This window comes from Melanotaenia boesemani, chromosome 15 (assembly GCF_017639745.1).
Source record: "Melanotaenia boesemani isolate fMelBoe1 chromosome 15, fMelBoe1.pri, whole genome shotgun sequence".
Taxonomy (NCBI): domain Eukaryota; kingdom Metazoa; phylum Chordata; class Actinopteri; order Atheriniformes; family Melanotaeniidae; genus Melanotaenia; species Melanotaenia boesemani.
Window position 1 is genome coordinate 19,461,539 of NC_055696.1, and position 23,731 is coordinate 19,485,269.

At 39.1% G+C, this 23,731-nt stretch overlaps 1 protein-coding gene across 2 annotated transcripts in view; it reads left to right on the forward strand.

Annotated features, from left to right (window-relative positions):
• The window catches only part of st6gal1 (ST6 beta-galactosamide alpha-2,6-sialyltranferase 1), a 40,006-nt gene that overhangs the window by 1,340 nt on the left and 14,935 nt on the right, over positions 1-23,731 (forward strand). Inside the window, exon 2 of one of the 2 annotated variants that reach the window (XM_042008969.1) lies at positions 1,012-1,081. In XM_042008969.1, the coding sequence (XP_041864903.1) occupies positions 1,070-1,081 (12 nt within the window). In that variant the 5' untranslated portion in view covers positions 1,012-1,069. Of the gene's footprint in view, positions 1-1,011; positions 1,082-20,951; positions 21,139-23,731 lie in introns of those variants that run through there. The other variant, XM_042008970.1, reaches the window with a different exon arrangement.

Below are 23,731 nucleotides of genomic sequence, written 5' to 3' on the forward strand. Positions count from 1 at the left end.
CAGCCCGAGTGACTATGTTTTCTTTAGCGCCTCTATTGTGGAGTCCCCCAAGGTTCTAAACTGGGCTTACTGTTATTTTCCCCTACAAGCTTCCCACTGGTTTCCTCCTCAGAACATATGGGATTTTATGCTATAGTTATGCTAGTGATAAATAAATTTATTTGTCTTTGATTCACCAAAATCCCTTTTCGATTGTATCAGATAGAAGCCTTGGCTGGCCCTTAATGCTTTTTAATAGTTACGACTAAGCAATAAGTCAATTAATTGCAAGAAAAATTGTAAGAAAAAATTAGCGCAAAAAGCTTGCTGGTTTCTTTTTTTCTTTCCCATCTTACTTCCTATCTTTCCTATCTTACTTTACCATAGACTGTGTATAACAACAGGTTTCACTACTGGGAGGATTCAACAGCAGCGTTATTACTTGCATTATTATGGCATTGTCATTATATTAGTTGAAAATTGTCTCAAAATGACATTATCGCTTCGCAATGTTATCATTTATCGCAATAATTTCTGAGAAAATTAATCGCACAGCAAAATTTGTTATCGCGACAGGCCTAGTTACTACTGTAATGGACCAAGCAGTGGAAGGGCAAACAGGCACAGGCTAAATTCAGAAATGGGCTTTTATTTACCCAAAAAAATGGGTTCAAAAGCAAACAGATAAAGAAAAGAGGTCAAAGTGACACAACTGTATTAAACTAACTGATTACTAAACCAGACAGAAACTCAAAGAACTTTCTCAAGCATGCAAAACAGAAAAGGGGGAAGAACTCAAAAGTAGTCTGAACTGAAACCAACAAAGAAAGTGTCTCACTTCCTCCTCTGACAAGGTTGGTGTTTGGTTATTTTCCAAAATTTCCAACCTTTTTTGGAAGTCTGTATAAATGTTCACCTAATTTTCCAGTCTGTTTGTTTCAGATCAGGACTTTAATAAATTTGAGATGTTGAAACACAAAAACAAAAAAGCCAAAACAGAATATGAAAATGTATTTATGTCTCCCTCCACAGAGGAGATGAGGGGAAACCTGAAAGCTGCAGCCCATTTCTAAGCAACAAGACACTCATCATGGGCTACAAGGTAACGTCCTCACCGTTAAGCTCTTAGCATCATCATTGGTTGATTTTTGAAGTTTTTTAAAGTAAAAAAATCAAACCATCTTTATTCATTGAGAGTGTTGGCAAAAATGTGCAGCATCAGGCCAGATGTTTATTTTTCTATTAATATCCAGTTATAAGACGTGTGTGTGTGTGTGGGTAAAAGAGTGGCATCGGTGTGTTTACATAGTTTTTGTTTAATATAGTTCAGTATGCAAACACTTGTTTTTATTGTGTAAAACTCTTTGTGCTGCTCTTGCATTTAAAATGCTATTTGAATAAAATTTGAACTGAATTTAAATATGTTCCTTTGGTAAAAAGTGATGAGTCACCTTCAAGAGTAGTAACAGCTGCTGCAGGTGTTGTGTTTGTTTCACTGGATTAACACACCTCCAGCTGTAGGAAATCACACAGGTTCAACTAAGAGAATACGTGCCCAACACCATGGACATAGAAGACCTGATGTCATGGCTCAGATGTCGGTAAACACATGTATCAAACATGAAGCTAGTAGCTGATTTTTTAAAGGCAGTAATTTTCTGTGTTAGCAAGAAAGATAATCTGGTTTTTGAGTATTTGTACACATGAATAGGGGGTTGGTAAAAGCAAACTATGGCTATTTACATGAATAAATGTGTTTCTGAGAGTACTCTTAGCTCCTCTCGCTGCTTTTACACTCGGTGTGCTCATGAAGTTTGCCAAGAGTTTCCTGCATGTTGTCTCCAAAGTTACTGGATGATGGTTTTAAACCACATATAGACAAACTTGTCTGATAAGGAGAGTGATGAAGGTCACATTACTGGTGGAGAAATTATTTTTAGATATCAGCCTGCAGTAATCAATAACCAGGACCCAGTTTCTGTGCTCCTACTGAGGTCTGCTACATTAGTGTTCCCATTCAGTGACGGAGTATAATTTTCTGCCATGCAGCTGGATTGTGCTCTCTGCAGGGATTAGGCATAAATATCATGCTGCAGCTAACCAATCGGCCACTCCATGGTTTGATTGTGGGCTGCTGCATAACCATCTAATTCTCTCTTACTCCACCCACACAGATTAAAACACACTCTTGCCTTTTAATCATGTATTTCCTGCCTCCATAAGTCTGCACACACATCCCTGCTGACTTTATGTTTTTGTGAGGACCAGTCTGGCTTCCAGACTTTAGGATTTAGAAGAAGTGATGCAGACTTTCTGTTAGACCTTCAATAATTCAGGTCCAGGCGGGGGTTCTAATAGTCTTGAATATCCCCACAAATACAGCCAGACAAATGTGTGTGTGGACATAAATCTGCCTGTGACATCATGTTGTGTTTGCATGTGTGTGTGTGAAGGCATGGGATTTAGGGTGACATTTTAAGCAGATACTGGGTGACACCGCCGTCTGTGTGAAGCTCTGCATTGTGGCATTGATACCAGCTTTACCTTTACATTTGGACCACAGCTACAGGTGGTTCACGCTCCTGATGTGCATGAAAAGTCGCTCCACACAATTATATTAATGCTTTTAGCAAATTACCAGCTTGTTTTCCAGATAATGATGATGATGCACATTTATAACTTATTTTTAAAAAGAGGAAGTGCACTGGTTATTTTTGACTGCGCCCCAGTGGAAAGTGCATGTTGGTGAAAGAATCATCAACATGAGACAAGTTTTTCTCACATACTATATTTTACTTTTACAGACATGTATACAGATTTTGTAACTTTTTATTTAGTTTATTTATTTTTATCTGATCTATAAAGTAATTATAAAATAATAAGTTGTCATATGTATTTAATATAAATATTCTATAAAAAATATAACTATATTATTTATCATTGAGACAATGTTGTTTCTTTTTTTTTATATGTATAATGAGTAGCAGTGTATTGGATGACTTAGGCAATGTCCAAACGGCACCGAAGCCAGTTCAGGTGTAAAAATTGTGGCGAAAACTAGGAGAAAGGCTTCACCATCCCAATGAAACTGCTGTAGTACATACTACAAGACTGTGAGGGCGCTACAATGATTAAAGAGTAACACTCCAGAGGTAGAACAAGACGTAGCGCATGCGCCATTATTGTTTGGCGCTGGTTCATCACATTGATGTCATATCCTCCGGTTGTGCGGTTTTGCTGTCCTCAAAGTGCCACAGACGGTGGAGGTTTCAAACCAATCCACCTTGGTACCTGGTTTCATCTAGGCTAATCCCTGGTTTTGTGTGAATGAAACGGTGAATTGCAAAAATACTTTTGCAGTTTTACTGCAATTCGGCATCGTGGGGACGGCCCCTTATTAATGTCCAATGAAGTGCTTATTATTTTAAGTGCCAAATATACTATCCACCCATGAATATGCAAGAAAGCAGTCTTTAAATAGGTGTCATGCATGGCCTTCTTGAGGGTTAAATCCAGCAGTACATGTACAAACCATTTTCTGGTTTGTACATGTCAGATCCAGAAAATGAAGGTTAGTACCATAATTGACTGCAACAAAAAGATGACAGTAGCCGCCTATCCGTTGTTGAGTTGCGGGGGAAGCTGCTTAAGCAGGGAAACCCAGACTTCTCTCTCCCCGGCCACATTCACCAGCTCATCCAGGGGGATCTCGAGGCGTTCCCAGGCCAGCCGAGAGATGTAGTCTGTCCAGCGTGTCCTGGGTCTTCCCCAGGGCCTCCTCCCTGTGGGACATGCCCGGAACACTTCACTGTGGGGTTTTTAAAATTTCTTGTGACGTAGAGAAGCACCAGTACGGCTCTACATCACGAAGAACAAAACCTGGTTATTCCCTGTAGAGGGCATTATGAGCTATTTTTAACCACAAAATCCCGGTTTTTAACAGTATATGTGGTTTTCATCACAATTAAGTAGGGCTGGGTGTCGTCAGTAATTTCCTGAATCGATGCGATTTGATTCACAACAACCTATTTCAATTTGATTTTGATTAAATTCAATTCAATTCATTTACAGCTAACTATGTTACACCACATGTTTTTCTTGAATACATTTTCAGATAACTTAAAAAAAAACACTGAGTGCATTTAATTGACTATCAATAATAATCTGTAATAATCTGATCTGACACATCTACATTAATTTCTGAAGTACAATAACAATACAGTATTTCCCCAGATTCGGAGCCAGAAATGCTGTGATGGAAAAACAAAAAAACCCACAGGACAGAAAACAAAGTTAAACATTTTAAATGTCCTGATGAAAGTGTTTTATTCAGTGGAGTTGCTCTAAATATTCTTAAAGTTCAGATCTCAAGATAATGTGCTGATGTTAATAAGACCTACAAAGAATACTGGATCCATTTAAAGCTGTAATACGACTCAGAAATTGCTACAATGACGTAGATTCAGTTTGTTCAGCTGTGCGTTGCCATGATGAACGTGACACTATTGCCGTAACACCAGAGGAGGAGAAATCTGCTCCTCGTGGGAGCGAGATGCTTCCATCTCCTCCTGCCTGTGAGAATTAAAAAAAGTCTCATATTTCTGTCTGATTTCCAGCTGGTTGTCGTGTTTTCTGATATGTGCACTCTGAACAAAACCTGTGTGTGCACGCACATGTGTGTGTGCTGCCTGCCGTGTACACAGAGAGCAGCTATGACATGCCGTCATATAAATCAGATAAAAAGCATTAGACCAGTTTCTGTTTGTTGCCTGTAGCCTTGTGGTTACAAAGGTGGGCTTTGGTCTGGAGAACCCAGGCTGTGAGCTCCTGAGTAAGGCCCTCAACCCCACCAATTGCTCTCTGGGTACCAGTGAATGGCGGCCCACAGTTTTAAAAGCAGAGGACAAATATCGGTGTGTTTCGTAAGATATGTACTGGTAAGTTTAAGTTTATTTTACTCTACATGTGTGGTGACATCACTTCCTGTTGTTCTAAGTGATGGCCCCATTAGCATTAGCTGCTAATGTAAGTGCTGCGTTACTTGCTAATGTGAGCGCCGGTAATACATTGCAAAAGACTTTATAGATGGATGTAATCCACACTGGAAAATATCTAAACTTGACATTATCTCTGCAAGAGAAGGTAATTTTGGATAGAGGCAACACAGGAAACCAGTGGTGTGTGTGTGTGTATATATGCTAAGATCTCGCCGAGCCTCGGTGAGTCACGCAAGAGTAGGATCATGTTACTGGAAATGAGGACATATTAAAAATCGATCTCCAAGTTTTATGAATCGATATTGGATTTATTTAATTTGAATTGATTAAAATCAATTAATTTTTTTAACCCAGCCCTACAATTACATAATACTGTGTTGTTTACAGCTCAAAAACACACACTTTTGGGTGCACTACCCCTTTAATTCCGGTCATTCTGAGCACGCTCATTCCCTTGTCCTGTCGCCATGACGATACGGTACTCTACCTTCCTTCTCCTCCTCAGCCGACCAAAGTGAAGTAAGGCAAAGGCAAGGCAAGGAAGTTTATTTGTATAGCACATTTCATGTACAGGACAATTCAAAGTGCTTTACATGAAACAAAGACATTACAGATATTTAGAATAGTAAAAGGCATCAACACATATTCACAATAAAATAATAAATTACATTAAAATGATTAAAAGCAAGATAAGTTAAAAAAGTTACCATGCAGATTTCATGCATAGGCGCATGAGAAAAGAAATGTTTTTAACCTGGATTTAAAAATGTCTACATTTGGTGAAAGTTTAATCTCCACTGGCAGTTTGTTCCACTTGTTTGCAGCATAACAGCTAAATGCTGCTTCTCCATGTTTAGTCTGGACTCTGGTCTGGACTAGGAGCTCTGCTAGGTTTATATTCTCTGAACATATCACAGATGTATTCTGGGCCTAAACCATTCTGGGATTTGTAAACAATCAGAAGGGTTTTAAAATCTATTCTGTGACTGACTGGAAGCCAGTGTAAAGATTTCAAAACTGGTGTGATGTGTTCAGATCTCTTAGTCCTGGTTAAAACTCTAGCAGCAGCGTTCTGGATGAGCTGCAGATGTTTAATGCTCTTTTTAGGAAGTCCTGTGAAAAGACCATTACAGTAATCCAGCCTACTGGAGATGAATGCATGGATGGGTTTCTCTTGGTCTTTCTGGGAGACTAAACTTTTAATTCTGTTGATGTTTCTGAGCTGGTAAAAAGCTGTCTTAGTGACAGCTTTGATGTGGCTGCTGAAAGTCAGATCTGAGTCTATCAACACTCCAAGGTTACGAACTTGGTCAGTGATTTTAAGAGCCCGAGTCTCCAGGTGTTTGCCAATGCTGACCCTCATCTCTTTGCTACCAAACAGAATAATCTCAGTTTTGTCTTCATTTAATTGTAGGAAATTCTCCCTCATCCAGGTGTTTATTTGCTCCAGACACTGACACATTAAGTCTGTTGGACTGCAGTCATCTGGTGACAGAGACACATAAAGTTGTGTATCATCTGCATAACTTTGATAACTAATGCTATAGTTCTGTAATATTTTACCCAAAGGGAACATATACAAGTTGAACAGAGGAGGTCCAAGGACTGACCCCTGGGGGACTCCACAAGTCATGGCCACTCGCTCGGATTCATAGCTGCGGATCGTAACAAAATAACTCTGGCCTTCTAAATAGGACCTGAACCAGTTAAGGACTGCTCCAGAAAGTCCAACCCAGTTTTCCAGCCTGTGCAACAGGATTCTGTGATCTACAGTATCAAACGCAGCACTGAGATCCAACAGAACCAGGACTGATACTTGACCAGAATCAGTATTCAACCTAATGTCATTCAACACTTTGACCAGAGCTGTGTCAGTGCTGTGATGAGGTCGGAAGCCGGACTGAAATTTATCAAGATTTCCACTTTCATTTAAAAAGTCAATAAGCTGATGAAATACAACTTTTTCAATAATCTTGGAAATAAAAGAGAGGTTAGAGACAGGTCTATAGTTGTTCATTATAGAGGTGTCTAGAGTCCTTTTCTTTAGGAGTGGCTTAATAGCAGCTATCTTTAGTGATTTGGGAAAAATGCCTGATGCCAGTGAGCTGTTAACTATCAGTAGGAGATCACTTTCTACTGAGGTAAAAACTGTTTTTAAAAAGTTGGATGGTATCATGTCCAGAGTGCATGTTGTTGATTTCAAATGCCAAACTGTTTTTTGTAGGACTTTTAAATTCACCATTTTAAATTGTGACATGACATCAGAATTATTTCCGGGTTTTAGACACGGACTAATTTTCTTGTTTGACTGTGTGGAATTAATATTTTGCCTAATTGTTTTAATTTTTTGGCTAAAAAAGTTGGCAAATTGGTTGCATTTCTCAGTGGAAAGGAGCTCAGGGCTTGTCTGTATAGGAGGATTTGTAAGTTTTTCAATCATAGCAAACAGAGTGCGAGAATTGTTGACATCCCTGTTAATCATTTCAGATAAATGCAGCTCTCTGGCCTTGCACAGCTCATTGTTATAGTTTCGCAGGCTTTGTTTGTACAGCTCATAGTGAATTTGAAGTTTATTTTTCCACCATTTCCGCTCAGTTTTTCTGCATTCTCTTTTTAGGCTGGTAACCACAGTGGTGTTTTTCCATGGTGTTTTCTGTTTGCTCAAGTTGCTCTTGATTCTTATCTGTGCAACAGCATCCATTACATTCAAGATTTTCTGATTGAAATGATCCAGGAGTCCATCAACTGACTCTGCACTGGTTGTTAGTAACATAGCTATGGCCTCCACAAACTTAGCACTTGTTAGTTCATTAATGTACCTCTTCCTAACAGAGGAGCAGGTTGGTTGGACATTCTGAGTGATCATTAAATCAAACAAAATAAAAAAATGGTCAGAAATGGCCAAGTCAGTGACCACAACAGAAGACATATCAACACCCTTTGAAATAACCAGATCCAGAATGTGACCTCGAATGTGGGTCGGTTGTTTTACATGTTGACACAAACCAAACATGTCCAATATAGAAGAAAGTTCCTTGACGTTACCCTCCGTCATGTTATCTATGTGAATGTTAAAATCCCCAGTTATGATGAAATGGTTAAAATCAGTGGAGGTAGCCGACAATAATTCAGAAAATTCATCAATAAAATTTGCACAGTGTCCTGGACGTCTGTAGATGATTAGAAATAGGATTTTAGGAATGCCCTCTAAAATAAAACTAAGATATTCAAAAGAAGTAAAATCAGCAAATGAAATCTCTGGAATGAATCTTTAAATAAGGCAGCTTCTCCTCCCCCTTTCCTCCTGTTTCGACATTTATTCATAAAACTAAAATAAGGGGGTACTTCTTCATTAAGAACTGTAGCACTTGTGTCTTCTGTTAACCACGTTTCTGTCAGAAAAAGAAAATCTAAACTGTGAGAAATGATGAAGTCATTAACTAACAGTGACTTGTTGGACAGAGATCTAACATTAAGTACAGCTATCTTTATGAAGTTTACACTGGTCTCTGTTGTATTCTGAGTTATACAAGGTACAGTTAACAGATTAGATCGATTCACCCCACAAGCTGACCGTGTTCGATTCCTTATTTTACTAACACAGGAATCCTACTGGGTCCAGGCTTGATCTCAGAACAGCTGTCAGTAGTAGCAAAACTACAGCAAGGACCCTGAACGCATCATGGCATGTTATCTTTGTTGTGAATTCTGCTGCTCTGGGAACCTCCTGCACCTCCCTCCTGTGCCCTGCTCGGTCAGGACAGATGATCTAATAGGAGGATGAGGAGGGGGAGGAGGGGGAGCCCTGTATTTCTCGGTAGATGGTGGTCGCTGGGGTTCAGGCCTGGATAGAGACATCCTTTGAAGACCTTGGGTGATGTGGAGAAGAGGGTCTGGTGAGGTGGGAGAGCTGGGAGTTGATCGCTTCTCTGCTGTGTCATTCGCTCTTATCTGTACACTCATGTTTGGGTTTGCCGTCCCAACAGCATGACGCAAGTGTACACCAAAAAATCTGCATCCAGTTAGATTTGGATGCACACCATCAGGTCTGAATCGCTCCTTACAGTTCCAAAAGATATTGAAGTTATCAATGAACATTATCCCATGGGTGAACCATGTGTTCAGGCCAAGAAGTCTACTGAAAAGTTCAATTCCTTTACCCGCTGTAGGAATGGGTCCTGAAATGTAAACATGGTGTGCTCCCAATTGACACAGTCTCTCCAACAGCAGAGAAAAGTCTTTCTTCAGGATCTCGGAGCCAGTTTTCCTCCTCAGAATATCAAAAGACCCTGTGTGGACAATAATCTTCATACCATCTGGATGTGAAGACAGAATGGTCGGCAACATCTCTGTCAGTTCCCTGACTGATGTATCAAAAAGTGTTAAATTTTCCGTCTTTGCCATCCTCACATGCTGTGTTATGGAGTCCCCAATCAGAATTGTGTCTATTTGTTTTTGTGTGGAGGCGCCGATAGCTTCTCTAGTCCTCCTGTTAGTGGAATTTTGGCCTCTCCTCCTGTTCTGGTTAGCCCTGGGCTGAGTTTTAGGGCTATTTCTTGAATTTTGATATATCCTTGCATTACATTCATCATCATTCATTTTAATATGACTCAACTCATCATATTTATTATGCAGTGAGACTTCAGGTGGTGGAGTTAGTGCTGGAGCTTTAAATTTCCTGCTGGATTTACCTCTGCGACTAACAACATCAGACCAGGTTCTGGCCGGGGTTGATGACTTTGGTCTGGCACCAACACTGTTCCAGAAGGAGAGATCAGTCTGATGGTCCGGTTTGGGATTTTCCTCAGCTATTCCAATTTCATTTGAACACATCCAGGGAAGTGTATCAGCCAGGTCTGTAGCGGGAGGCTCCACATTCGACATGCCTTCACGTATGAAGATTTGACTCAATCCATTTGACAACTCAGTAGCTTGTACAGAAGCTACTACATTCACACAAATGTCTTGCAGTGTTTCAATCCCCTTCTCCGGCTGTGTTATCCTCAAAGGAAGTTGCTCACACTCAGTGCAGCTCACTGATACTGCAGGGTTAGGAGACATCATTCCACTAGTTCTCCGATGGCAATCAACTAAATTTATCAAAAAATATATTTGTTCCAGTGATGTATAAGTGACCAGGAGTCCTTGTTCCTAAATTTCTTGCCGGTAAAGATAAGAAAAAAGAAGAAAAAAAGAAGAAAAATGCAAGCAGAAAGGAGAGCAAAGCAGGAAGCGTCCGCACGGCAGCAAAGCAGGAAGTAGATTGCTGGTGCCAAGCCGCTGCTTCAAAACTAGAATGGCCACGGTTACATGATGTTTTTTAATTCTGTATTAATTATTCAGAAGTAAATAAATGGTACTTATTATGTGGTCTTCCATTTTGTACCTGAAAATAAAAGAAACAGGAACTAAAGTTTGTTTACTTGCGGTAAATGTAAATACATCATGTCTGCCCCCTATCCAATCAGGACCCTTCCCAACCCCCAGATTTTAAGTGGAATTGAATAAAGGCAATTAAATGTGTTTTCCATGTAAACCTCAATTTGGAATTACTATTTCCATGTAAACATGAGGGAGAATACTTTAATTCTGAATGTTTTAATTCTGAATAATTAATTCCAAATTAAAAAACATCATGTAACCATTGCCAGTGTGTGAAGTGTTGTTTGAGTAACTGTGTTTCTGAGCAACAGTACACCACCAAACGACAAAAATCAATAAATAAACACATGAGAGGTATTATTAACAAGGCCGTCCCAAAGTGCTTATGAGATTACAGTTTACAAACCAAATCCACACCCTAACCGTCCCGACCCGCACCGTTGGTGGAAACTCTCCTCCTTTGTGTTAGATGCTTTTACACTCAGTGAATCCATGATGCTTGTACTAAAATCCATTCATACATCTTGTGGCAACAAAACGCAGACATCTGAAACCATTTTATTAAACACTTTGGGTTTAGACTCTTACCATTTTTGTGTTTGGACAGCCTCGACTTTAAGCTGCAAAGCTGTTTTAATGGTTGTTGTTTGTAACGGGCGCACTGTGACAGAGGAGAACTGTCTAGAGAATTTGACCATCCAAAAAAATCTGCATACTATGTTGGGAAGGTGGCCATATTGCAGAGGAATTCTACTGGATGGTTGCTTCTGCATAAAATTATTAAAACATGCATACTACCTTTTGAGCTTTGGGTAATGTTTAAGGTGTTAATACATTTTCTTTAGCACTGCTGATAAACCACTGCAGATAAAATATTAAAAAAAAAAAAAAGTTGTGTTTTCTCTTTTCTATTTGTTGGTCAAAGTATTTTCTCTAACCTGACATAACTGACTAATGTAGCAAACATTAAAACACAGTCAGATGATCAATGATATCATGAGAGGATGCAGGCAGCTGGTTCCTTCAGTCAAAGCCAAGTGAATGCAGCTGTTCTCTCCAGAGACCTCTTTGTGTTTTTTCCCAGGAATCCATCACAGAAATCTTCTTGGTTTCTTTTAGCCGTGTTTAGACAGATTCCAACTCAGGATGCTTTTCACTCTTTCCAGCACAGAAAGCCGCTTTAATCAAGGGCATATTTCACAGTTAAGTTTATAAATATTTTCTGTTTCTGGCTCTAAAACAGGAACTTTCTTAAGATTATTGTTGGTTTAATTTTTTTTATGTGTTTCTGCTTTTGTGGTTCATGAGTTGTTAGTCTGAAAAGTTTGCAGACTGCAGCATTTACTGAGTAATTATTGTGCAGCTGATGACTGGATGATGACTGCATGATGACTGGTTATATAGCTTCATACCAGGATGGGAGACGTGTCTCCGCAGCCATGTTGCAGCTTTACCCCAGTTCAGTTTAAAAGTGAGTAATATAAGTTGGTTTTTGATGAGAAATGCAAATAACCATCACTTTGCCTGTGTTGTGGAGGAAACATCAGGAAACATGTGAGGATGTTTGTGGCAGAGATGCACTGAGTTGTGGATAAACAGAGGAAACATGCTTTATGAGTGCAGACACATAAACACAAGAAAAACAAAACAAGACAAATCAGTATAAAACCCTTTTATTGATTTTTATTTTTCCATTTTCATCAAACTTTAAAAGTAAAAAAATATATAAATTCAACCCGATAAATGCTACACACAGTGGGAACAATATTAGTATTTAAAAACCTTTCTTTTGCTGTAGGAGGTTGTAAACAGTTTATTAATATATTGATAAAATTAGCCAATACAGATGTTCTGACATGCAAAGCTGCTCTAACAAACATGCGGTCTTCTAGCAGTAAATACATCTTGTTTTTTAAGTTTCTTAAATCACATTGTCCTTTCCAGTTCCTAAAAGGTGGTAAATATAAAATGATAAAATGTGTAAACATCGTGTGAAGAGGGTAAATAACAATTAGGTGCTGCTAATTAATGCACTGATTAATTGATCATTATCATCAGTATGAACTTTTCTATAAAAGCAGCAAAATGCCAAGGAGGAAAGACATCTTAGACATCTTAGAGAAGCAACTGTTGCTGCCCATCAATATGGGAATGGTCATAAGGTAATTTCCAAACTATTTAGAGACAATATTTATAAAATATTTGAACAAAAGCAATCAAGCCGTGATAAAAGCAAAGCAAAGAACAAAACCTATAAAATGCAGAAATTTAGAACCATTTACGAAAGGATGGAGTCCTTTCCTTTCAGACTGTCATTGTCTTAGAAATAGAAGCTTATTCTGTCCAGAAATGGAATCCAGGGGAAGCAGATATAAAAAAAAAACGTTGTGGCCCCAAAAATGAGCCCTGGGGGACCCCACAATGCAGGAAAATTTTAAATATCACAGCTGACACAAATTTCTACAGAGAGGACGATTACTGACAAGTAGAAAACATTCGGAGAAGCTGCCAACCTTCCCAGGAGTGGATGTCCTAGCAAGTTTAGCCCAGGATCAGATCGTACAATGCCTGAGGAACTGGAAGGAACGCAACTAACACTAACCCTACGCCTCGGACTCTACAGGCCTCAGTTAAGATGTGAACTTTTTGCCAAAATTGTGGCAGTCATGAAAATCTTTGTATGTTGGATTTGTTCTTAAGTAAGAAAAACTACTACAAACAATCTCACAAGCATTCAAGTTCTGACATGTTTCTACAAAATCAGTATTTGTTGTCTTCTGTTGTTCAATTCATTAAAATATAATAAAATTACAATCATGTTTCTGTTACATTTTGAAAGTTCAAGTTTATTTATATAGCACATTTACTGCAACACAGGGTGCCCAAAGTGCTTAACAACAAAACTACAAAATAAAACAGTATACAGTAAAAAAAAAAAGAAGAAGAAAACTCTATACAGTAAAACAATAAACAATAAAAATCAATAAAAACAAATATGATAAAACTGGAATAAAAAGTAAAAGCAAGTAAATGTCAAGCTCAATTGTGTTCAAAAGCCAGTGCAAAGAAGTGAGTCTTGAGCAAGGACTTAAAACCAGAACCAGACTGGACAGCTTTTATGTGAAGTGGCAAGCTTTGGAGGGGAAACTGAAAAAGCTCTATCACCCCTGAATTTGAGTGTAGAAGATGGGACCTTTAGAAGAAGCTGTGAGGAGGACCTCAGAGCCCTGGCTGGAGCATGCTGGTGCAGCAGCTCTGACAGAAAAAGGAGACCTACACCATTTAAGGCTTTAAAAATAGAGTCCTAAAACTAATGGAAAGCCAATGCGAAGTAGTAGCACAGGGTAATGTGATCACGTCGCCTCCTCCCTGTAAGCAACCGAGCAGCAGCGATTTGAGCGAGCTGCAATCTGTGCAAAGATGACTGATCAAGGCTATAATACGGGGACTTGCAGTAATCTAAGCGTGACATGATGAGCAGGTGGAGGATTATTTTCTAGGTCATGTTTAGGGCTTTATCTTGCCAAGCAGCCTCAAATGAAAGAAAACACTTTTTACTACAGAACTGACTTGCCAGTGGACGTTAACAGAGATGATCACACCAAGAGTTTTTATAAAGGTTCGACAGTGTGAGGGAAGCAGACAAAGAACACTTACAGCACCGTTCAGAAGCTCAGAACTTCCAAAAAATTTCAGTTTTCTCCTAATTTAAGTAGAGGAAGTTTAAATCCATCCACACTTGCAGATCACTCAAGCAACTAAGCAGATTAGTAAGAGAATCTCTCTGCGAATTTAGGGGACATAACTTCATCTGTAAAGCAATGGTAGGCAATATTGTGCTTCTGAAAAATAGCATATACAAGGACAAGAGTAGTGGACCCTAAATGGACTCTTGTGGAATCCCATAACTGAGAGGGGCTACAGCTGAGGAATACTCAAGATGAACACAGAAAGACTGATCCCACAAATAAGACCGGAACTACAGGGTGTTATTAGGCAAATTGTATTTTTGAGGATTAATTTTATTATAGAGCAACTACTATGTTTGCAATGAACACAAAAGACTCATAAATATCAAAGCTGAATATTTTTGGAAGTCGGAGTGTTTTTTTTTTTTTGTTTTAGTATCTTAGGAGGATATCTGTGTGTGCAGGTGACTATTACTGTGCATAATTATTAGGCAACCTAACAAAAACCAAATATATATCCATTTCACTTATTTATTTTCACCAGAGAAACCAATATGACAACTCAAAATTTACAAATATACATTTCTGGCATTCAAAAACAAAACAAAAACAAATCAGTGACAAATATAACCACCTTTCTTTGCGAGGACACTCAAAAGCCTGCCATCCATAGATTCTGTCAGTGTCTTGATCTGTTCACGATCAACATTGTGTGCAGCAGCAACCACAGCCTCCCAGACACTGTTCAGAGAGGTGTACTGTTTTCCCTCCCTGTAGATCTCACATTTGATGAGGGACCACAGGTTCTCTATGGGGTTAAGATCAGGTGAACAAGGAGGCCATGTCATTATTTTTTCTTCTTTTAGACCTTTTCTGGCCAGCCACGCAGTGGAGTACTTGGATAATTAGTGCGGGGTGAGAGCTGTCAAGGAGGCAAAAAGAAGGTGAAAGCGCTACACATGAGGACTTAGAAGGATTGATTAGATGATTAAGCTAAAAAGAACCTGGGGATTGTAACATTATCCATGGTTCGGACACAGGTTTAGAGCACCTGGTCGCGAATGGAGCAATAGAGAGGGGAGGTGGAGGAGGACCAGATGTAGGAATATCCAACTTGAACTTCAACATATGAGCAATTTTTGCTATTTAAAAACATGTTTGACAGAAAGTTTTCAGAAAGAACTTCTTAATTACAAATTGAAGATTTGTAAGAAGATATTAGTAAATGAGACCCAGTGTCTTTTGGACAGACCAGACCAAAGTGGAGATGTTTGTTCAGAGTCTAGAATGACTGAAAAAGAATAATCATCAAGGTGTTGACGTGGTCCAGCCGGACTCAAGACCTCAGTCGGACAGAAATGCTTTGGTGGGACCTGCAGAGAGCTGCAGACCTCCGGCCTTTTGGCTCGGTGTTGTTGCTCATTGAAATATTTGGAAATTTACATTTTCAACCATAGAAACAAGTGTTATTATAATATTGGAGGATTTTATAAGACTTTAAAACTTAATTCTAAAATAAAAGTTATACAGTAGTAAGTGGGTCAGTACTAACAGTTTTTCAAATTTTTGTGCTGAAGACTCATCTCAGTGAAGTAGCTGGGATGTAGGCTGATCCTTCATGATTGGTGTGGAGAACTCAGTTTGGCTATGATTTCATGGATTTGCATGCAGAGACAGTTTGCATGTCCAATAAAGTGTAAGAATATTATAATGTGCCCAACAAAGGGTTCAAGTCATCTCTTTGTGCTTCAGTAAAGAATTACTGTGTAAAGAGTTTTCAAGTTTTTTTTTTTAACGCTTGTTAAATCCCCAGTAAAACCTTTGTACAGGTAGTCTGGACCAGCTCTCTGAGGTCTTTTTAAGTTGGGGCGCAAGGGTACTCCCTCTTGAGAGATGCTTCCTGCTTCCTTATATACTAGCTTGCTGCTGCTCTTGCCCTTTGATTTTTTTGCTGATTTTTTCCCTTTTTTACCCAACCAGAGTAATTTCTAATACCTATAAATCACTGGGACTAAAGCATTTTTTAATAGAAACTGCAACATTTTTCGCAGTTCTTTTATCTTCAGCACTCCATGTTTGTGGCCTACACACAGCTGAAGCCTGCAAATAGCACTCAACTAAAGCTAAGTAGCTTGGAAAGGTGCTAACACTAAGCTAACGAGCAGCAAGATGCCTTCCATCTCCACAGATGACTACCAATACAATAAATCATCGAGTAACAACCTTCCCTGGAACTGTCTTGGTGCAAAGCCAAAAAGCCAAAAAGTAAACCATGCCTCCTGGAAAAGGGTCCTCCTCCTAGCAGGGAAACATTTTTAATAAATAATTTATCACTGAGCACAACCTTGATTTTATGGTTTTAACTGAAACTTGATTAGACCAAAATAACAGAGCAGCTGCTCTTATCAAATCAACTCCTCCCACCTTTAGTTTTATCAGTGAGGTCAGACTGAACGGGAGAGGAGGGTGTTGCGGTTTTATTTAATGAATAATTTAAGTGTAAACACATATCTCTTGGAAGCTTTCCTTCTTTTGAATACGTGGCTATTTCAGAGAAATGTGTTTAATTATTTACGGGCCTGCGGGACACTGCGCAGCATTTTATGACGAGTTTAGGGAACTGCAAGCTATAACCTGTGGAGAGTCTGACTGTGTAATTATTGTTGGTGACTTTAACATCCATGTAGACAACCCTCAGGACAAAGGGACTAAAGACCTGAGTAACAACACCTAATCACACGGAGAAATGTTGATTAGTATGGTTTGCGATCAAATAATAATTTGTTACTCTGTTTACCATTTGCCCACACTGAACTGGGGAAAAAGGGCCTTTGTCTTCTCTGCCCTTTCCACATGGAACATGATGCAAAAGGACTGGAAATTAACAGAACTTATTTCATTGAATGACTTTAAATCCAGACTGAGAGCACTTGAGACAGCCTCTTTAACCTATAACTGTTTTCATAATTTCTAAGTAATTTTAATTGTTTATTTTAACAGTTAATTGTTGTAATTAATACTTTGGTTGTAACTGATACTTTTTGCTGCCTCTTGGCCAGGACTTCCTTGCAAAAGAGGTTTTTAATCTCAATGGGACTTCTTGGTTAAATAAATGTTAAAAAAAAACAAAAAAAAAAACAGGCTGGACAACTTTGGGCTGACTCAGCACTCTAGATTTACTGGATTCGAAGGGTTTGGACTTTTCCAAGGTCCGAGCTCATGTCGAGGTGTCCCCGAGCAAGACACCGAACCCCAAACTGCTCCTGATGGGTCGTGGTTGAGTGCCTTGCATGGCATCTTGCAGCATCAGTGTGTGAATGTGTGTGTGATTGTGACGTATAATGTAAATGCGCTTTGGGTATCATTCCAGGTACAGTAAAGCGATATATAAATACAGACCATTTACCATTTACTGTGTGTGATGTGGGCCGGTCTTCTCTTTAACACCCGCCCTATCAGGGGGTTCAGTCAATGAGCTTGTCACTAGTTTTAATGCTAAAATGTTAATTATTATGGATGCTATTGCTCCTGTTAAGATGAAGGTTGTGTCTGGAAGGACAAAGTCTCCATGGAGAAATTCCACACTGGTAAAAAATGAAAAAGGAGTGTCAGAAAGCCGAGCGCAGATGGAGAAGAACAAAACTACAGGTTCATTATGACATGTTGATGGAAAAATCTTGTAGATTGATTATTGATGATATTGTAATAAATCTTTGAGATACACAGCTAGTGATCATCTGATTGTGATCAGAACTGTTTTACTGGACACTGTTATCTTTAGTGCCCCTGGGAGTGAGTACAGACATAAAACACATCAAAGGACTTTTTTGCCTTCTTCTATGGTTGATCAACGTGAACCTCACTCCAGGCGTCCGGCACCAGAGGAAGGGAGAGACGACTGTTCCCATGGGGGTTGGGCTATATAAACCATGTGACCTGAGCTACAAGCCAGTTCAACATTGTCTGTCAATCTGAGTGACCAAACCTTGTGTGAACTCCTGCAGTTGCAGTAAACAGCTGTGTCTCCTCTCAGATCTAAGTCTGTTATTCATTGAGGTTTTTCCCTAACACATGTATAAAGAGAAAGTTCACTCTTATAATACAACTGAGGAATGCAAGGAAGTCCTATTTCTCTGACATAATCATCTGTCTTAATCCTCGGGCCTTATTCGCTGCTGTTGACAGGTTAACAAACCCTCCTGTGTCGGTAGTACCTGAACTTTATTCCACCAAGGCCTGCAATGAGTTTGCCAAATTCTTCACAGACAAAATCTAGAATATCAGACATGCAGGTGGTTCATCAGCAGCAGGTTCAAGAGACATACTGTGTCCATGAAAACCAATTTAAACACTGTGACTGTTTAATTCCATTAACAGCAAAGATCTGTGCGACATCTTTTGTCAGCTTAACTCCTCTTGCTGTTTGGGCATTGTGCCCACAAGTTTTATCAAAAAGGTCTAAAAGACTCTGGAGCCAGATCTGTTGCAGATTGTGAACTTGTCTTTAATTTCGGGCATCTTCCGAGTGCTCCTAAAAACAGCTGTAATCAAGCCTCTGCTAAAAAGGGACAATCTAGACAAGACACAAATGAGCAACTACTGGCCGATCTCAAATCTTCCTTTTCTAAGTAAGATAATTGAAAAAGCCGTTTATCATCAGCTAAATGACTTTTTAACAGAACTGCTATGTCTCCCAGTCAGGTTTTAGACAGCACCACAGCACTGAGATGCTCTGACCAAAGTCATTAATGACATATGTTTGAATACAGACGATGGAAAAATGTCAGTCTTAGTCATACTGGGCCTCAATGCTGCATTCAATACAGTCGACCACAATATATTACTCATGACTGGACAACTGAATGGTTTAAATCTTATTTAGAAAACAGAAAGTACTTTGTGTCAACATGTAACTTTACATCTGAGCAGACAAGAATTACATGTGGAGTTCCCCAAGGTTCCATCCTGGGACCTCTTCTGTTTAACATCTAAATGCTCCCACTGGCACAGGTCATAAAGAAAAACAAAATTAGTTACCATTAGGGCTGCAAATAATGACTATTCTGATAGTCGATTAGTCATCAACTATTAAAATGACGGATTCGTATCCCATAATTGTATCTCATAATTATTAAATGGCTCTTATTTCACTTTAAGCTTTTAAATCTTGCATGAGGTTGTTATGTAAGTCCGACCTGCCTCCTCTTTAAATGTTCGAGCATTGCAGATATACTTCTCTGGCATGCAAGGTCAGATTTACAAATTTCACATGTATTTATTTTATACGTTTAACGTGAAGTTATCCCAGACTTTTGACGTTCTCTGCCGCCGTTTTGTTCCCTGGTTGGTCGCCATATTTTTCCCCTGACGGACTTTATTGCTCATGTGCAACTCTCAGCAGAGATAAGAAAGGAAGACGATGTCTCACTCTGAAGTTTTTTTTTTTCCACTAAATTTGTTGTTGACTATTTTTATTGTCGACTATTTTCGACAGCATCGACTAATCGTTGCAGCCCTAGTTACCATAGCTACACAGATGACACTCAGATATATATTACAATGTCACCAGGAGACCGAGGCCCCGTACAGGTTCTTGGTAAATGCTAGTCCATACTTTCATCTATAGTTGGCTTGATTATTGTAACAGTGTTTTTACATGTTCTACCTAAAAAATCAATTAGACACCTGCAGCTGATTCAGAGCTCTAATGCTCGAGTCCTCACTAAGACCAAGAAAATGGACCACATCAGTCCAGCCCTGCAGTCTTTACACTGGCTGCCTGTTCATCAGAGAATAGACTTTAAAGTTCTGCTGCTGGTCTATAAAGCTCTGAATGGTTTAGGACCAAAATACATCAGTAACCTCTTGACCCAGTATGAACCTACCAGAACTCTCAGGTCATCTGGTTCCAGTTTCTTATTAGTTCCCAGAGTCAGAACCAGACATGGAGAAGCTGCGTTCAGCTTCTATGCTCCACATGTTTTTATTTAGAAGTCAAAATCTTCATGTGGTTCTTTTAAGCTTGAATTTTTAAACTTGATCACGTTTTAACACCGTCTTTCCCCACACTGGAACTTTATTTTTTGCATTTTATCAATTTTATTTTTGCTTTTTTTCTGTTTTTAATTTTATTTCTTTTAATCTTTGTTTTTTTTAATGTACATGTATTGCTTTCTGCACCCAGCTGTAATGTTTTATGTAAAACACTTTGAATTGTCTTGTACATGAACTGTGTTATACAAATAAATTTGCCTTTTCCTTTACTCCCCTGGCTCTTCATCTGCTCTTCATCCTGGTGCCTATCCTGCTTCCTTCCAGTGACAAGATAAGATTGAGGTGTCCAGCAGCATACAATGTTTGCCATGCTTAATCAAGCACTCTCGCTACCATATAAAATCACAACATGACAATCGTAAATAAAATAAGTTAAAAGCTACTATCAATAGTAATAAAGTGCACACGAAGATGATTTATTGTGGAGTCTTATAGCGGCTGGGATAAACAACTTCCTGAGCCTCTCAGTCCTGCTTTTTCATTCCTTCATCATATTTTACTTATTTATTTAATTTGTTTTGATATATATCTTCGGAAATATTCCATAATAACACAGCTGGGTCATTTCCTTTACTGTTTATCACTGTAGTTAAATTTGTTAATTACAATATACACACACACACAAACACTACAGTAGCAGTTTCTTGAATGACTCTCTAATGTCCACTGAAATGGCAAATGTACAAATATACCATCCACACCCATCACGGATGCAGTAGCAAACAACTGATTTTGTGGATTATTCCTGTGTGGGATCTCGTGCCCTGCTCCTGCCTTCCTGGGTGTGGCTTCCAGTTGCTTATCTAATGGCACATGCAGCTCACCTGTAACTATTAAGCACTGCCTTTTTTAAAGCCTGGATCTGCTCTTCAGCCGTGGCCAGTTCATAAGCTTTCCAGTAGTTTTCTAGTACAACCAAATCTGTTACGTACCATCTGGAAGAAGTTTTAGTCTCTGATCTCATCTACCATCACCTGTTACCAGATCTTCATTCAAGATTTAGTTGTTTGGGTTTTTGTACCTTTTCAACCTTCACGGTCAGTAGATCTCATCTTACTTTTGATAGATTTCCCAGTACTCACCTGTGGGTAGTGATGGCCAGATGAAGGCTCATGAAGCACTGAAGATTTCCAGCAAATTGGTTCAGAAAATGTTTAATGTTTAATTTCTTGTGCACACGAAGCCCTGCTGGCCAAAGTGTGTAAAACAGGCAGCTGTGATGAAATCCAGTGTCAGTGAAAGCTGTCTGACTTTAAAAGGACCATAGAATTCTCTTCCATCAGCATATTGTATTTTGTAGTTTAAATTTTATTCTATATCATAATTCTAGTGGATTATAGACAAATTGACTACAAAAAAGGACATTGAGGCTTGAATGCACCACCTCACGTCTTGCAAGCAAATGCTTCAATCACCTATAAACACTAGTGTACCAGAGTATTTTTATTTAAAATTTTTTGATTAAAAATTTAAGCTATTTATTTATTATGTTATCTGGCCAAAATTGTATTGCCATGTAGTCTCATAGAATATAATATTCCATAATATTCATGTTTTATGTTACTTCTGGAAAATGGGATTGGTTTAATCAATCAGATAATGGTGAAAGTGTTTGTTTAAACCAGCACAATGATCTATAGTAAAGAAGCCATCTTTTTTTCAGCTGTTTTTAATAAATCCCTCATAAATTGGAATTTGACCTTTTTTGTCTGTCGTGGGTCCCGCCTTCTACACCAAACCCCAACAAAATAGGTGCCCAAATAAAAATCAAAACAAGTAAATCAATCAAAGATCAATACAGTTTGATTACAAAGAACGAAATAAGTCAAAGAACACTCAAATATATTGATGTCATCTCTGTGGTGTACATCACTGTTGGTGTAGCAGCTGTGGGTCACATCCCAGTCCGTTCTGCCTCTGGCTGCAGGATGTATAGAAATAACCCAGAACTAATGTATTGACTTTATAAGCACTCTGCAGAACAGTTGTCTTTGTTTTCTATGGATTTGTTTGCTTCCTGTCCTGCTCTGGTTCATCTAAATTCCTTTACAGGCCTTTAGTTAATCCTGCTCACGTTGCAGAAAGTGCACTGCTGCTGACCCCAGTGATGCATTTCCTGCTTATCCAGGTCAAGGCCGTGGTAGGGAAGTGGACCAAAAGACCTTCTTGTTTTCGCACATCCCATCATTGGGATGTCAAAGTGTTTCTAGGCCAGAAAAATTTCCCTTCCATCATGCTCTCAGTTTTTCCCTGTGCCCCCTCTCTGATGGCTGTGACTAAATCTCCACAGGGAGGCTTTATCCCAGTCAAAGGGCTGTTTGTGTTTTCTTGAATTGTTCTGTCAGGGGAAAGTAATTCATCGTAGGGCAGCTTGGTCACCAGCCAGACTGGAAAATGCAGCTGGAAAATCTAACAAAGGAAACGCCTCTAAGAGCCAGGCATGAGAATGAATGAAGTTCAGAGAGGATGAGCCAAATTCTTTGCTTTTTATTATTTTATAAAAAGTAAAACTAGCTCATTTTTCATCAGGTCAAGTGGACACCAATAGACAACATACAGAATCTTGTGAGTTTGAGGGTTGGCTGCTGTTTGTTTGCCCTTGCTTGTCGCTTGGAAAAGTTCATTTTTTTTCCCTCTTGAATTTTTCCTCGAAAACCCTTTGTTTTTTTGTTGTTATTGTTGTTGTTTTTTAATTTTGCCAGAAACCGCAGCCTTAATTTTATACTGTTAATCTTTAAGCTTTTACAAATTTTTAATCCCAAATCTAAAGAGTCAGAGTTTCAGAAACCACTCTGATTAATATCTTAGTGTTATACCCTGACTCCAACTCCGGTCTCGTGAGCTACTGTCCTGCAGGTTTTGGATTCTACCCTGATGCAACACACTGGACTCAAATCACTGGGTCATTAACAGGCTTGTGCAGAGGTGTGTTGTAGTAGGAGACATTTAAAACTTGCAGGACAGTAGCTCACGAGGACTGGAGTTGGAGACCCCCACATCTCATCAGCCAAATGATTCTGCTCTTTTCTGCCATCCTGGAAGTTTCTTGTCTGTTGGACTCTACAGGTCATCATTCAGTTATGTTGCAAATTCCCTTTGGTTCAGTTTTTGTTCATCTCTACTTCCTCAGTTTATTTCCACAACTTTCTGTCTCTGGTTATGAAGGTAAAACGTCCGTTCGTACAAGCAGCTTTTACATTTCCAGTTAGAACTAATTGAGTTTCATATTTTGCAGCCTCTCATGAACACGTTTAGAAAAAAAATGCTGGTATTTATCTTTTCTGCAGCCTCTCTGCTCATCTTACAGTCATTTGGTTCATCAGCTTCTCTTATGTCCATCAAATGCGACTGACAGTCTGGTCACAATGGTGATGCAAATCCTGCTGCTTCTTTTTTTCTCTATCCCCCCCTTTTTACTCCTCCTCTTCTCATTCTCTGCCTCCCTTGTCTTGCTCTTTTTCCATCTGTCCTCCTGTGAATCAACCTATCTTCCTCCTCCTCCTCCTCCTCCTCCTCCTCCTCCTCCTCCTTTATCTCTGATTTCACCCGTTGCCTGGGGCACCGATGGCGCTCTCATTCCTCTCTAGGCTGTATGTACTTTTTCACACACTGAGAATCACTGAGGAAACC